This window comes from Odontomachus brunneus, unplaced genomic scaffold (assembly GCF_010583005.1).
Source record: "Odontomachus brunneus isolate Ranch 3 - 2012 unplaced genomic scaffold, Obru_v1 Obru_scaffold_224, whole genome shotgun sequence".
In the NCBI taxonomy this organism is placed as follows: Eukaryota; Metazoa; Arthropoda; class Insecta; order Hymenoptera; family Formicidae; genus Odontomachus; species Odontomachus brunneus.
The window spans coordinates 142,239-159,371 of NW_022639674.1; the positions used below are offsets into that span (position 1 = coordinate 142,239).

A 17,133-nucleotide genomic window follows, 5' to 3' on the forward strand; every position below is an offset into this window, starting at 1 on the left:
TAGAAAAATATAATAGTTTTAGAGATAATTTTTAAATAAAAATACTTAAATTTAAAGTACTAAAACTTAAATTTAGATTTATAACTTAAACTAACTCTATTTAAACACATCAAATTTATTGTTAAAATAGAGTTCTCAAATTTAAATTTGAGTTTAAACTGCTGTTGAAAAGTCGGCTTTAAGTAAATCAAAAGGAATTGAATATTCTCGTAACTTTCTGAACATATCACTGGAGAGGTAAATTTTAATTTGAAATATTCCCTTACAAAATAATAATCGCGTAAAATTAACAATGAAAAGTCAAGAGAAACCTGTTTGCACACAGAGCAATTATGTTACCTTCGTTCGGGAGCGCATAGGATCACGATGAAAAACGCGAAACGCGTTCTCGAAAAAGCGGCGTGAAGACGGTCGATATACGCTTTGTTTTGTCGCAGGAAATCGCATCAATCGTCGTTGAAGCGTCGTGCTGTCATCCCTATCGATAGCCGTTACCCATGAAGTTGGGTACGGGCGCGTACGCTGGGGATGACAGCCGCTCGGGCGTTTCCGCCGGCGCTCGGCAGTCTTCGGCGGCGCTCGGCGGCGCTCGGGTGCAGCTACACCGCCCGGACCCGTCAGTCTCGCGCATACTCTTGTCATGTGAGGTTACGTCGCGCTCAGCCGCTCCGGAACGTCCTCTACACAAGCGACGGGCAACCTCGGCCGCCGGTTTCTCGCGAGCTCCGATCGTTAGCGCGTCGACGAGAGACGGTCGCGTCGATTCGCGAGTGCCGCGTGAATCAGTTTCGGTACAGTGGCAAAAACCAGAGAGGAGAGAGAGCGGACATTGGTGGGAGGAAGAGAGAGAGAGAGAGAGAGAAGGACAGCCAGTGCGACTCCGTGATCGATCCCAGTGTGTCCCGTCAAGGTGTTTTCTTTTCACGGTCTTCTCGTCGACCTATTATGCCACTGATCGCGTGTGCCGGTAGATCGCTTTGACTCGAGGTGCTCGACGACGGAACGTGCGCAAGATGTTGCCGCAAACACCCGACATCATCCCGACTACGCTCAGCCAGGTTAGTGACAACGCGCAAAGGCGCGTCGCGCGCTGCGCGCCGGTCGCCCGCCGATTGGAGCCGGTTTAATTTCCTCGAATTCAGACCGTCGTGACCGTAAACGCCCGAGAGAGAGCCTGAGAGAGCTCGCAGCGTAATCGCGACGACTCCGCTCTAGCGCGAAAGCGTCTCGCGAATCTGTTGAATGGCGCCATGCAGCTCGACGATTCGCACGTTGAGACATTCAAATGTTGAGAGACACGTCCGCGACACCGGACGAGAGGTTATCTCTGCCGCGTTTTTTAACGTTTCTCGTGAAGATTGATACCTTCTCGATGCTGTCGGCGTATCTCGATGTTGTCCTCTGTATCGATATAATCGCGCGAGGATCTTCCTGAAAGGACACGACGCTAAAAGAACATCGGAAGTGCAATCTCAACAATATGGCGTCGCATATTCTGCCGTGTTTATAGCGTCGGAAATGTTGCTCTCTCGTCAGAATTAAACCGGTTTCAATTAGCTGACGCTAATGGCGCACATTTTCGCGCCGCATTCGGAATTATTTGACGATTCTAGATCTGTGTGTATGTGTGTCTGTGTTTATTACGAAAGGATATTTCTTAAATTAATATTTGAGGAGATCTCATAATTTGTAGAATAAGCTTAACGGCTGAAGTTAGCAATTACGTCGGTATGACTAAATTATTTGAGATCACCCTGCTCTTCTGCGCTGCACTCACACACCGTGAGACTGTTTGTGTATGTGTGTGTGGGCGCGCGCGCCGGTGGTATGGCAAATATGATATTTCAAGCTCCGTTATAAGCGGATTACGTACATTACACGTACGGCGTGCCTGGCAGAAATTGATTAACCTTGGTGTTCTGTCATGGTCCGCTCAAGTCCGGGCGAAATGATTATCCTAAGGTCGTTCCGTAGTCCGGGGCGGACCAGTGGTTTGTGCGCGATCCCGATATCATTCGGCCGCGCGCAAATGTAATCATTTCGAACGCGTCTGAACCAGACGCCGTCGTCTGGCGCGATTTGTGGCTGTTCCAAGAATGTTAATTGGAACTTTTCGGCATGCAATTCTCTCGCCCGACTTGCGCGACACGTAATATCAGTTTCGGATAACGATCGCGCGGTCGGAGTTGACTGTCGAACGTGACGACAGCCATCGACCTGGAATCGCCGCGATTACCGCGAAACAATCATGACATACTTTTTTTTGTCAGATAGCGTCGTCGCGTCGCTTTCGAAACGTCGGTCCAGTGACCTCGAACAGAATTTTGCTAGGTCTGCATTTAATAGCGATCGAGTATCAATGTGTCGTAACGATTCGAAGCCGGATCTGTTCTTAGCAAATTAGATTCCTTTATCCAAAAAAGTCTCATCCTTTTGACGGAGTTCTTTTACTTATACTATATGGTTTCAGGAAAATTTCTCTAAAAGCAAAAGAAAAATATTTCAAATACAATATCATTTCTTTTCATTAGAAGAGAAGCATTTTTTCGGATCTTGCAGAAGTACACTGAGAGAATAATATCTGAAAGGTATAAAATATTTATTCGGCGAGTATTAATAATATATTTACGTAAATCGAAATTCTTTTATTTAAATAGAATAAACAATTCTTCTTGAAAAATTCCAGAAAAAAATACTCGAAAATTTAGTTGTGGGATATAAAATTTACACATCTATGAAAAAAACTTTTATCCCACAGATAAATTATCAAATATTCTTTTCTCATTGTAAGAAAATACATATTTTCCCGTTTAAAACAAATTTTTATTCACTGCAAAAATATATGTATTAGTATCAGTAAATCATTAGTAACCACCGAATAGATATATTTTATTTTTTGAATATTTTTTTCTCTCAGTGTGCAGCACTTAAAACTAAAGTTCTTTTTCTTTAGACGTTAAAACGTTTTCCATTTGATTTCAATAGAATCCTCTTAAGGCCATAACATTAGAGAATTCCATTATGAGATTATATTTTCTTGAATGCTAAATTTAAAGCCTAATCTACAATGTACTCTTTGCTTCCTGTTTCTTGTTCTTTATCTTTTTTTAGTTTAAGGCTTAAGCCTGATCTACAATATACTCTTCGTTCTGTTTCTTGTCTTTTGTATTTTTCTGGCTTAAAGAGTTAGAAAGAGATAAAAAAACAGAAAGCAAATAACACATTATAGATGAAACTTAAGGGAAGAAGGAACGAAATTATGTACACATATAAGTAGGTGAAATTTTTGCATTAAAGTTACTCTACACTAAGAAAAAATACCTGAAAATTCAAATTTGTGGGATATAAGGTTTATTCATAGAAATAAATTTTATTTCGTGGAAATAGGCTTTAGATCGCACAAATGAATTTTCAAGTATTTTTTCTCATTGTAATAATAGATTTCCCGCACGAGGCCGGCGGTTTCTCGCGGTCGTTCACGTAACATTGATTTTTCCGCGTATTGCCGATGACTCGCGCGAGGAAAATACGGACGTTCCACCGCGTCTGTGTTTGCACGTTGATTTCGGCGTAGGTCGCCTCTCCCGAGACGCGTCACGTTCACCTCGAGTTTATCGTTCGTGGAAGGTGCGTGACGTACCGCGCGAGAGAATTTTTAAGGTACGAGCCTTATCGATTGTTTCGTCAGCTAATGTTAAACAGTACTTCCTCGCCGGCAGGAGGTACTCACAAGACGATGCGCCACGTAGGAAGAGATATCGTAGGTGTGATCGTGCGAAACGTCGAACGTAATTATTATACACGTGGCGGGATAGGCTCGTGACGACGCATCGAGTCGCTTCGATCCCATAATGGAAGTTTCTACTTTGATAGACTAGTATAATGTAAACTTTACAGCAGCTTTAAGTATATTAAGTCACGAAATTCAACAACGTTGAATCTTTTATGGCTGATAAGATTGCATTCATATTTACCACATAGAATGACGAAATAGAAATACGAAAGAAACACAACAAAAATGATGAAAATTTATTTCAAACAATACGTCATGATAAACGCTACACATTAAGAAGAAAGTACTTATAAATTTATTTGTCAGATAAAAGTTTATTTCACAGAAATAAACTTATTTCGCAGAAATAAACTTATTTCGCAGAAATAAACTTATTTCGCAGAAATAAACTCTATATCTCACAAATAAATCTTCAAGTATTTTTTTCTTCGCGTATGAAGATCTAATATTTAATAAATTCACCGCATCAATACAACAAGAAAGGAGAGTATGACTTTTAGGCGATTTGGAGACCGCTAGGTGAACACAAATTTCCTATTTTTTTCTTCGTATTTTTTCCCGTAGAATCAAAAAATCGACCTTAAAATTACGCCAAGTAAAGGGAAAAATAGTTATAGACATTTAAACGTTGATTTTCCCTGAAAATCATGCATTTTCTAACATGCCATCTTAAATACTTTTGACCTTTTTAGAGGTGCTAAATCTCACGTTACATAGGAGACTTATTTTCTCAAAACTTAATAATGATATAAGAATATATTCTAAGCAACAAAGGAAAAGTAGCAGTCAATTAAAAAAATATTAACTATCAAAATAGTACAAAAGTGATTTTGTAGACCAGCTTTTTCAAGATTATACAGGGAATTAACGAAAGCATATAAAGAGCCTCTTCTCGAGCATATACGAGCATCTCGTAGTAGCTTTCGCCGCTCAAATCGCTCCGCTTAAGGCAGAGCTCGGAATTAGTTGCCCATTTCGGCCGATTGACTGCTGCTTTTTCTCTGCTGCTTAGAATATATTGTTATATCATTATTAAGTTTTGAGAAAATAAGTCTCCTATGTAACGTGAGATTTAGCACCTCTAAAAAGATCAAAAGTATTTAAGATGACAGTGTTGGAAAATGCATGATTTTCAGGGAAAATCAACGTTTAAATATCTATAACTATTTTTCCCTTTGCTTGGCGTAATTTTAATTCTACGGGAAAAAATGCGAAGGAAAAAATAGGAAATTTGCGTTCACCTAGCGGTCCCCAAATCGCCTAAAAGTCATATCTTCCTTTACATTATTTTATAATGCGCAAATTTGATATAATTGATTCAACACTTGTTTCATAAATGTAATTAGAGGAACCATCATCGATTTCTCACATCGTGATGATCACGAAAGTCTATCTGGGTAGTCATCCTGTGATGACGTATTCGCATCTGTCGTTTACCTATCCACCCGCAATTTACCGCGCGTCTATCGTTAAATACTCGCTACACAAGAGATATCTCATCGGCTTCGAATACTCTCAAGCTTCGAAGAGAATCACTTCCGCGTTAAGAACTAAGCTATGCTAAATATGGATATGAACGATTAAACTAAGCGCGCGGGTATCAACGCATCGCGTTGATAGCGTCGCTCACCGCTGCCGTTCTCGTCATCGCGCGATTTCGTCATGCGTGTTCTATGCAAATACCGCTTTATGCAAATGTCGGCTCTACAGCCGGTCTTTACGGAAGCCGCTTTGCGAACAACGAATGAGTCGCGCGTCCAGTTCGACCTCTCGGGGAATAGCGCATTGTTACGAGAATTAAATGGGAGAAGTGCGAGTCGTCGAAATTAAACCTCCCGCGACTGAAATCTGCAGCGCAATCACGAATATTACCTATAAACGGACAGTGTGATTCGTACTCTCTAAGTTTCACAAAGTGGAATTTTATTCAAAAGTAATAAAGAATGACCATTCGAGTCGAATTCGAATTCGAGATATTTTTTACTCGTATGGAGTGAACTCTCTGCTCCGAATCGTCGAGTGAATATTATCGCTCGAAACAGCCCCGAGACGGGGCTAGTTAGCTGCCGAGATAAGTTGGCAAAAACCAATCATTTTTAGTATTTTTAGTGTTTTCTAATAAGTTATAAAATTAAGCAAGCAAGATTTTTAAATATGCCAAAGATAACTTTGAAATCCTTGCTTGTTTATAATCTGTATAAATCTGTTAAAGAACAATAGAAATAATCGATTTTGCCAACTTATCTCGGTGGCCAAATAAACACGGTCTCTCTCCTACATATATCGACATACTTGAGTATATACGTTCTGTGACGAGGGAGGACATCAGATTCACTCCAATTTCGAGTAAAATTATTCACTCGACGATTCAGAGTAGAAAATTTCATGTACAGAGTCAAAATCCATTCTAAGCTTGAATGAAAATACTAACGCCTTTCACTCAAGTTTTGAGTAAGATTCCACTTCAAGAAATTTAGAGAGTATAGAGTGAATTTTTTACCCTGAATTGTCGAGTGAATATTATCACTCTATGTCTTTCATCGTCACAGAATATACTATTCTGATCGACTGAAACATTCGCTCATGTAGAGTCAGAATCCACTCTAAACATTCGAAACTCGAAACATTCACTCTTGCCATTTCGAGTGGCAATATTTCCACTATTATTTGAAGTGGGAATACTGTTGCTTTCCGCTCATTTTGAGTAAGATTCTACGCCGAAAAATTGAGAAAATACTGGGAATTCTTGAACGTAAATACAAATTTAAACCGTCCATGATCCGCCCATTGAGAATCTGACGTACTATATAAAAATAAAATAATAGACGTGTAATCGTGAGAAGCGAGATGTGTGAGATGACGCTTCAATAACAAAAGCCTATGCGTGAGAAAAATTCATGGTCAAACGCGGTTAGGAGAATGGAGAGTAGAAGGTTATAGTGATTGTGTTGATTTAATATCTTTCGTGCGCGCGTATCGTGTTAATGATCACGTCATGTGTTAATGCTGCCACCACACTTCCCGGCACGTATATCGTCAATTATACGGACCGTGCACACGAGGAAGAAAAAAGGAACAGAGAGAGATAGACAGAGGACCTCTGGATATGAGCACCAGAAAAATATTCCCACTGAAAAGTTTAATTTGATATGTTGACTTACAAGCGAGTCGGTTTTTACAATTATGATTGCGAGAGTCCTGCGTGAAATTTCACGAAATTTGTTGCGTAAAGAAACGTCAGAAACGTGCGTGGTACAGTTGATTAACGATTTCTCCCCGAGAGCAGTAATGAAACTGCTGATTACCTTCTCTTCGCCTCGTTTATCCACTCGGGGCAACACTGGGCATATATTAGCTCTAAATAATCCGATGCGATTAGAGTATCAGCGACAGTCGGCGCACTTACATGAGAAAAAGTTGTGTAACTAGTTACGACTGTGTCCGCTTACCAAAGTGACCGTACAGCGACGAGATTTTATTACCTTGCTCTTTGTTTCGTATTTATCGCACTTAAACGCGCCGGTATTCACGAAGGTAGACGCGAGACTTCTTTCGGGACGCGCAGAAAATATCTTTATGTTTTGTTCTTACGCTGTAAAAACTGATGTGTTAAATTTAACATTTCATGTGTCCCAAATCATCCATTCTTATTTATATGTAAATTTAACACAAAACAAATGTGATAAAAAGTAACACGCATAATATATAAAAAATTAACACAAGAATTTAACACCTGAATACCGTCAGAAATCACAGTTTTTGTTAAATTGACATATGTGTGTGTATAATGTTAAATTAACTAAAATAAAACGTTACTTTAACATTTGAGAGAAGTATTAGTCTACGGTTTTGATGAAATGAAAATGTTAAATTGACATAATCTATGTCTGACATATTAAATATGTCAATTTAACACAACCTGTGATTCCTAACGGTATTCAAGTATTAAATTCTTATGTTAATTTTTTCCATATTATACGTGTTTTTAAAACATTTGTTTTGTGTTAAATTTACATATAAATGAGAGTGGATGATTTGGAACACATGAAATGTGTTAAATTTAACACATCAGTTTTTACAGTGTACAATTTTACACACAGAAACAAAAGTTTGATTAGATCAATCAAGTGTCTGATGAAACATAAAACAAGAACGAGAATTCCGACTATACTTATCAGAATTTTGCGTTCAAGTTAATAAGATTAATCATGCAAGATTTCTGATTAACCAGAATTTTGTCAACACAGAATTCTGGTAACTTTAATCAAAATTCTGTTTCGTTTATGTTCAAGTATTCGGTTGATCCAATCAAACTTCTTCTTTCCGTGCACAGTTCGATCTGACAAAATTGAAAAATACCTCGAGCATCGATAATCGTGAAAGTAATGATACCAAGTAAACAAGATCAAAGGTAAGAAAGTCGAACGTATTGAAACAATAAAAGAGAAAAACTGAAGATAACATAAAATCTGATTATTTGATTATCACAGATTAAATATATCTTTAATGCCCGATTTCACCAGCATCGATTAAGTCTTAACGTAAGTTTTGTCTCCAGACTTAAATTCAGGTTAAGGACTTAAATTCAGGTTAAGGTTTAATCGACGTTAGTAGAACCCAGACCTTAATCGACTAAACGCGCGAGAAGTCAATTCACAAATATCACGATCGTATTTACGATCGCTGAATCTATTTACCAGTCAACTGTCTTGTGCTCCTCACGCGAACTTTCTTCTTGGTCGCGTTTCTTCCTGAACTCGCTCGGTGGTAAACAGTAAACATCGTCGACCCGGCGTTCCGAGAGTTTATAAGACGGTGATTTCGGGTGTAATGCATATTAAAAGGCTCCATCGCGCCTCTTCGGAAGATCGCGATTAGTCAGTCTAAAAGAAAGAGACGAGAGAATGACGTAGTGCACGAAACGCTTTTCAAGGCCCTGAGCGTTCGTCGGCGATCTCTTCCCACCGAAAAACGAGCCGGCAGTCTAATAAGATTTCGCGGTCGACAGTGGTGTAATTAGGGGCGGGAGTGCCCCGCGTCTCGCCGGTTAAAAGCCTCCCCGGCCGTCCGTCCTGGCTCGCTCGCTCGCTCGCTCGCCCGCCCGCGTGTTTTAATGCGTTTTAATTTACCGTTAGTTGCACTCGCGGTTACCTGCCGCTCGTTGGAGAAAGGTGAGCGCCGCTCGCAGTCAGGACGAAGGACGAGGGGGGCTCCGGCGAGCCCCCACTTTTTGTGGCCACCAAGTGGGGCATAAATATACGTTTGCCAAGCGGCATGCAGAGCTCGCGATCGTGAAACTGGCGTAAACCGGTACAAATCAGACTATATATTCAGTGACGAGTTCCCCATGAGAACGGGTATTTTCGGCGCTCCCGCGTCTGATAAGCGGATGTCCCCTGCTGATACAAGAACATTGTAAAAAAAATAGAATAATAACACGTTTACGTGCGTGTAATGCACAGGCAGCGAGGTGGAAATATTGCAGTAAAAATACGTAAAATCATATTTATTTTTACGTTTTTTTTTTGTGAAGCTGGACTGCACTAAAATTTTCATATAAATTACTTTATAACGCATAAATCATATAAATTACTTTACTGAGAAATAGAATTACTTTATTGAGAGATAGAATATCTCAAAAAACGAAAAATATTCGGTGGAAATTAATATCATATTTACTTAAATCTAAATTCTATTTAAACAGAATAAGTAATTGCTCTGATGAAAAAATAACGATTTTAAAAAAATGTATATTTCCATATTTGAAGTATATTTTATATTAGTATGTAAATAAATGTTATTAGTATTCACAGAAAATAAAGATTTTTTATTTCTCTCAGGCATTTTTCTCTTTTAATTTATAAATAGTATTAAAAATTAATTAGAAATAGATAGAACAATCTACATGATATACGATATAAAAAAAAAAATCTTTAAATAGTTACAGTAATTTTGTAGTAAAGAGTAAAAAATATTTTCAAAGAAATATGATAATAATTTCAGTAATAATTCTGCATGGCGCAAGATTACAAAAATTTAGTTGTAAATTTTACTATCATATTTTTCTTCGTGTACGTCGCGAAACAAATCTCTACGTGCACTACAGAAGTACACAGAATAAGATGTCCGGGCGAGGTGTTAGAAACTACTCGATCAGAGGGGTACTATTGATCTTGCTCTTCCCGCTATTTTGAAAGAAAAGAGCGGGCGGAATTTTTACCTGACGTGACATTGACCAGAGAAACATGGACCTTTAAGTCGAGGGTAGAGCTACAGAGGAAGGCTGCGATCGATCGGTCTCGAGGCAAGCTACTGCTACGTGCCAACGTCCTTCGTAGACGTCTTCCAGAGTTACCACCCTCGCCGACTTTCTCCTCTCTCGCACGAGTTGTTAAATATTAAGCACGTCAACAACGGGTACTCGCTCGCCGACGGGCAAGAAAATCGAAATAGTAAAAGTTACATAATTACACACACAACAACGTCTCTCACGGACAGCGCCGTGCGAGAGTCACGAGAGATATTCACGTGGCTGTAATAATCGTCGTAATCGTTATTGCAGATATCTTTTTCGAAGCAATATTGACGCGTGCAATCGATATCGTTTAATCGAAAGATAGCCTGCTGTCTATCAACTCCCCACGACAAGTATCGATATCGTATCGTGTGACATCGGCTTTAAAAACTTTCGAGACGTTCTGTTGATACTAACGTTGTAGGCCGATACAATGAACGTGGCATCGAAGCCTGCGAACGTCTATCGAATCATTTTTGTTTGCTTTTTGTTCATTGAGATGAGACAGACCACCCTTGAATCGAATTTTTATCTTTACTTTTAACCTTAAATCATAAATTAACCTTAAATCTTTTCACGTAAACTCGATCTTATTTATCAGTTATCTTTTTTTCTTAGTTTGAAATTGCGAAAAGTGAGTTTGAAAGTAAATTTTGCCGTACTTGGAGGCGACCACAAATCTTCTCTTTCAATGTAAACTCATGAAAAGTGAACATTTCCATGTATTTTGAATTAATGCTTCATACATGGAAATTGAAATTCAATATTTAGTGTCTCGAAATGGCAGAAAACGTGCAGAATACTACTTGTACGTTCCAAAGAGAGAATTTCTCGGCAAAACTAATAGGTAAAGTAGGATGAAAAGAGTTCGATATAGACTTGAAAGTATCAAAGCAAGCATTAAATAGAATATTGAGGTCGAAAGTGGGATCAAAATTTCAACTCTGCAACCGTCGAAAGAATTGCTTCGGGATTTTTCTGATCCAGTTTCCGCGTGTAAGACTTATCGGGAACCTTGGTTAAAAGATCATGTCGTGTCAGCATCCGTGAGAAAACTCGACAGCCAGTTGATTGTTCTCGCTCTCGACGGACGTTCCGCGTTTAGTTAGCAACAAGTTGTCAGACTGCATCGCGCTATCGCAACTGTCGCTAACTGTTCCCGATGAAGATAGACAATAGATTGCGTAACGAGGACAGTGCTCGTTTCTTGTATAGTCGGTGTCGCGGCCGACGACACCGACACTGACATCGAGGACAACGCGAGTCGCGTTTCTTAAATAATAAGATAAAAGTACCAATGTGTTGTTATTCTGGATACTAATAATACTGGTACCTAACTCTGAACGTTCTTATTGTCTCTTGGTTATAAACAAATATTTTAATTTTTAACGTAGAACATGTATATATTCGATACATGCGCACGAAAAAAAGTTATGATGCACATAGCCAGAAGTATTTAATCGGGAACAGCATAATCGCATCACAGTTATCTTTGTGTGATAGTAATGTGTATGACTTGATATGACTCTTTGGTACTTTAATGCATCATACTGAGAGAAAAAGGAGTCGTTGGTTTAATTAAAATTATAGTTATTTTTGGCCCCATATTTTTTGTAGTAAAATGCTAATATAGTAAGTTGATATACAACGTTATTATCACTAACATTATAATAGAATTTAATTAAAAAAAAAGATAGTTTCCTTGATTATAATTTATAGTAATTATTTCTCTAGATAATTATAGTTACAAATAGCAAACATATTTTTAAACTACATCAATGTAGTTGCACGTGATTTTGTTGGAGCAGCAGAAATCGGTTGGAGTGATATTTACCATGGATACATTCTGGTTGGAACAAGCAGATATCGTCGCTGTAACTCAGCAATTGCTCCGTGGTTACACTAACCACATAATTAGTTGTTCCGTATTTTACTATTGAATCCGGTTGGCTCAACCGGATTTATGTGTGCGCCAACCATCCTGCCTTTTCTTCCGTATATCTATATATTCTATGTATATTGAAAGTTTAAATATCCGTTTAAAAAGTCCGTGTTTAAAAAGATCAAAACAATAAGAATGTTTAGAGTCAGGTGCCAGTGTTGTTAATGTGGTTGTTAGGCATTAATGCTTTTACCTTGAATCGTACAAGATTTACGCACCTCTTCCCGTCATACATCGTTCCCAGGTGCGCCCTTCGCGTTTTCATTTATCAAGGGAAACGCGTAGAACGGCTCAGGTAACAGTAAACGTACATCCATCAGGAACATTACATCCTTACGAGAGTTACGACGCGGATATCGATCCGGGGGGGTATTGTATATTCAGGACCGTGTCGATACACACGAAGGATAATCCGTCGCGATTCCCACGATCTTCAGGATATCTCGTACACGCGAGCATCCACGCCTCCTCGGTTCGACACGCCACCTTTTCAAGGTATTTCTGAGCTATCGGCGGATGCAGGCCAGGGTGCATCAGTGGCTTTCGCGAGTATCGTCGAGAGAAGGAGAAGGAGGAGGATGAGGAAGAAGAAGAAGAAAGAGAAGAAGAAAGAAGAAGAACCATACTCCTCTAGAACCTGATCGCGCGTATTTTTAGCGTCGCTTTATTCGCGCTTCTCCCTTTTTCGGCCTCCCCTCCCGATCGTACTCGCGATACGTCTCGATTACGTTTCGCATCGGTATCTCAGCGAATGAATACGCGAATGAATACACGATTCATTAATGCCCCGGCGCGCGATAAACGCGCCACGCAATTAATTAGTCCGCCAGACAACATAATACTCGCTGCAAAAAAATCTGCCGAATTACGAGGAGGGCTGTGGGGAGGGATGTGGCATTCGAGCGGTAAACAATTCGGCCCGTTTATCGCGCCGCGTCCGTCGCGCGATAAACTTGCTCTGTTTCGACACGGCAGATAAAAAGTCCCGGGGAATATTTGCCGAGAAAGCGTAAAAATAGAGATCGAGCGGTAACTGTCGCGATCTCTTCGCCTGTTGGAGACAAGTTTCGTTTATTGTCGGCCGAACGTCTGCGAGGAATTCTCCCGGAAAGCTGAAGATATCGATAGCGCAATTTTAATATATTTGACGGATTTTTCTCGAAAACTCCTCCCGCGAGAGCGAGAGCCTCCTCCTTCGTGAAGGACCGTTATACGCGCGGCCGCAAAAGACAGATCATCGTCCTCCGTTGAGTTTTTTCCTCCATTCAAAGAGACTTCATTGTCGGGGTTGACGCACCCTGCATATATGGAGCAGGTGCGCGCGGTTTGCCCGCCGCGGGCGGTACTGCTTTTTCATTTTCTCCTGCACTTCGCTGCTGCCTTCACGCTCTCTGCCATCGTATCCAGGCTCCTCGCTCATTTCATTCTTTTCTCGCGGAATCCTCCCCGTCGCCCCGCTGTTCCGCGGGAATTAATACCGCGCATAAATAGAACGTTTACACATAAATATCTCGAGCTATCGTTACGAGCGATGCGACGCGCGATACGGCTGAATTTATTGTGCAATCTCCTGCCGCACGTATGAGACTCTCGGACGCGCGGTTGTAGACTAATAATCACGCGATCTTCATATACAATATAATTGTGTGTTTACCTCGGAGTGTACATAAACCGAGGCATAAAACTCCCGCAGGTGCCAGAGACGCAGGCTCGCGAGGAGTCATTATTATTTGCCAGAAAGGAAAAGCCAACTTGGCGTGATGTAAAGCTCGCTGACCGAGGTCGATAAACAGTTCGGGAAGTAATCCAGCTCTTGGAGTAGCTTCCTGCGATCTTCACAAACGTTTTGTCCGCTACTTCCTCCGGGGGAGCCATCCGAAATCCATATTTATTATACGAGCCCGACTATGAACGGCACTCCGACGGCGCGATCGCGCTCGAGAGAAGGATACTAAAGGACTTACTTTTTACCTTCCCCTTTATCTGTCTCTCTTTCTCGCTCTTTTATACTCTTTATATTCTTGAAGAATAATAGAAGGAATAAATTACGGACACTGAGCGACACTGGGGTATTTTTATTGCGGTCGTGGGAGTCTCGTAGCTCTCAACTTGACGATTCAGGCGCACACCTTCGAGACTTAATTCACTCTTTTTCAATCCGATTATAGTAATGCATCGTGAAGTGTTATCTATGATTTTAATAGGAATTAAACGGAATAATGAATCGAAACGATCTTAACACATGCGGACATATCGGTAGAATATACTCGCGATTATCAGGATGTTTTATACACACGCATTCAATGAGCCTTGTACACGAAGATAATTTTATAGTAAAAATTTAGTTATAGTCTTGTTATGAAGAACATAGTTGGGAATATAGCAAATTTTTGAAGAGCACATATTTCATTTCCTAAAGTATAAATAGCACATATAAAATGAAAGGATAGTCTGCAGAATGTCAATCTATTCCTTGCAAACGCTATAATAATTTGTGCTCTTGTAAACGAGGAATAGATCGATACTCTGCGGTAATTTACTGTCTTTTCGTTTCATACACGGAGAGAATAATATTAAGAAACTATAAAAAAACTGTAATATTCTTTTAATATATGACGTTCGTGTGAGTGATTCTGACTAATGTTGAGCCCGGAAGAATTCTGCCCGCTCTTTCCTTTCAAAATAGCGGGAAGAACAAGATCAATAGTACTTCTAATTGAATAGTTTCCTGAATGACGACTTAACATCTTGCACGGACATCTCATTCTTCAGTATATTTCTGCAGTAACATTCGAATTGAATCGTTCAGTCGATCATTCGGAGCGAACTGTCTCAAGTTTAATAATTCTTAAATTCGACGATTAATCAGACGAGGCGCGTAATTTAGATGTAACATGATAGATCCATCACATGACGAGCCATCATCCCACGGTTGTAATGCCACGGCTGTAATAGCAAAGGGCCACAGGTCAAGTAATGAAACGTTCGTTACATGTGGGTTACTGATTCAACCTTCACTATCAGGAAGTACCCGTGTTCCGACGCCCGCATCGAATGAAGGATTTCCGTGGAATCTAATTGCGATCGCGACCTTGCACAAGTAACATTTCGCTCCGTGCGAAATTAAAAACGAACCGTGCCAAATTCATCTTCCCTGTGCGCAATCACAATCGCCACGTGTAACCGTCTGAAAGCCGAATAATTCCGTTATACCATGTTTTACATCGTGAAATATTTTAAGGTGAAAGTACCAACGCTTGGGTATATTATATATACAGGGTATCCCGCCACTACCGCATTATCTCTTAAGGATTCTTGAGGTAATTTGAATAAAAAAATCCTGATGCAAAAATGGCGAGACTATAATACTTTTCAAATTATAAACGATTAAAGTTGACCAATTATACTGGCTGAAGTACGCGCGCTCAGGTACGGTACAACACACAATGGTACAGGTGCGTGCACATGTCGTCCCTTTTCCAAATATTGATATGGAAGTTCCATACATACAACAACGTATGTAATAATAATCTGTCTTTTCTATCATTTAAATAAACATATCACAAATAATAATAATAATTTCGTCAAAATGTTATGAATAAAATATCACACAATACATTTATGAGAATCAATAAGCTGTCACACATTTGATGTTTCTTTCAGAAATTTACAACTAATTTCATATCTTATGCAAATTTTCACTTATGTGCATGCACCTGTACCATTGTGTGTTATACCGTACCTGAGCGCGCGTACTTTAGCCAATATAATTGGTCAACTTTAATTGTTTATAATTTGAAAAGTATTATAGCCTCGACATTTTTGCATTAGAATTTTTTTCTTCAAATTATCTCAGGAATCCGCTTTTAAGAGATAATGCGGTAGTGGCGAGACACCTTGTTTGTGTGTGTGTGTGTGTGTGTGTGTGTGTGTGTGTGTGTGTGTGTGTGTGTGTAATGTATTAAGTTAAGGTCTTACAGGTTATTATGTCGACAGTTAAAAAATTAAAGTGTTCTTGAATTTATCTCAATGACTCTATCTAGAAAAAGATCATCCAAACCAACCATCAAATAATGTTACTTTCGATACCAAACAATTGGGGGAAAGCAAAAATTTTATATTTTGCTCAGTTTTAGAAATAATAGGCTGTAACGCTTTTAACTTTACACCCTGCATGTATATACAGGGTTATTAATATACTTGTTATGTATATTCTATATTGAAAGTTTAATTATTTGTATTTAAAGACCAAAACAATAAGAATATGCCCAGTATTTACTACTTTTAGAAGTCATCATTGTTGTTTCATGGTTTTATTTTTGCGCTTGAGATATCTGCATGACGTGAACATTCGGTGCAAGATGTTAGTCTCGCTTGTGCGTTTTGAAATAACCATGATATCGATTCGCGCTTGGATAAACATCGTTCTTGAAATTATCTAATCTTATCACTACGGTGTACAACGTGCCCCAGAATCGATCACGTAGTATAAAGCCCGATAAACGTTGCTCGATAACCCGTTCCTCACTCAAGCCCCGATATTCGACAGCTTTCGCTCGTCCTCTACGAGAGATTTTCCGACGCGCTTATTTTTCCGACGGAAACATCGTTTTTCCCTTTTTCATCACGCGTCGCGATCGTTCGCATTACCGATTAAATCGATCTTATCGAGGCGAATTATCGTAACCGCCGCGGGTTTTAATATCTCCTCGTCGATGCGAGGTAAATTTCGACGCCTAAGTCCACTTCGTCGTGCTCGTCGGCGATGAGGTGCCGTCTCTCGTTGATATTCGAGGCCACGGCGTCGTCGGCGGAAAAGAATCTGATCGATATCGAGCGCGAATGCCGCGCGCACACGCACGCTGATTGGAATATTAACGACCAGGGCGGGTGAGCGTGGAAGAATGGGGAGATTATCCGTGGCGACCGAGACGCGACCGAACCTCCTTCTTATCCGCAAAATAGCAGTAGTGACATCGTAATTCACGTGAAATTAAACGGAGGGCGAAATCGCCGCTGTTATCTGCGCGCGCCCGAAACTCAATTTCGTCGGAAGACACACGGCGCGCATTCGTCTCCCAGCTGAGATTTGAAAAGAGAAAC

At 39.9% G+C, this 17,133-nt stretch overlaps 1 protein-coding gene across 1 annotated transcript in view; it reads left to right on the forward strand.

The window, feature by feature from the left end:
- Window positions 1-121: 121 nt before the first annotated feature.
- The window catches only part of LOC116852418 (breast cancer anti-estrogen resistance protein 1), a 57,408-nt gene continuing 40,396 nt past the window's right edge, over window positions 122-17,133 (forward strand). The window contains exon 1 of the mRNA XM_032832755.1: window positions 122-1,058. Coding sequence (XP_032688646.1) covers window positions 1,014-1,058 — 45 coding nt within the window. The 5' untranslated portion in view covers window positions 122-1,013. The remainder of the gene's footprint in view (window positions 1,059-17,133) is intronic.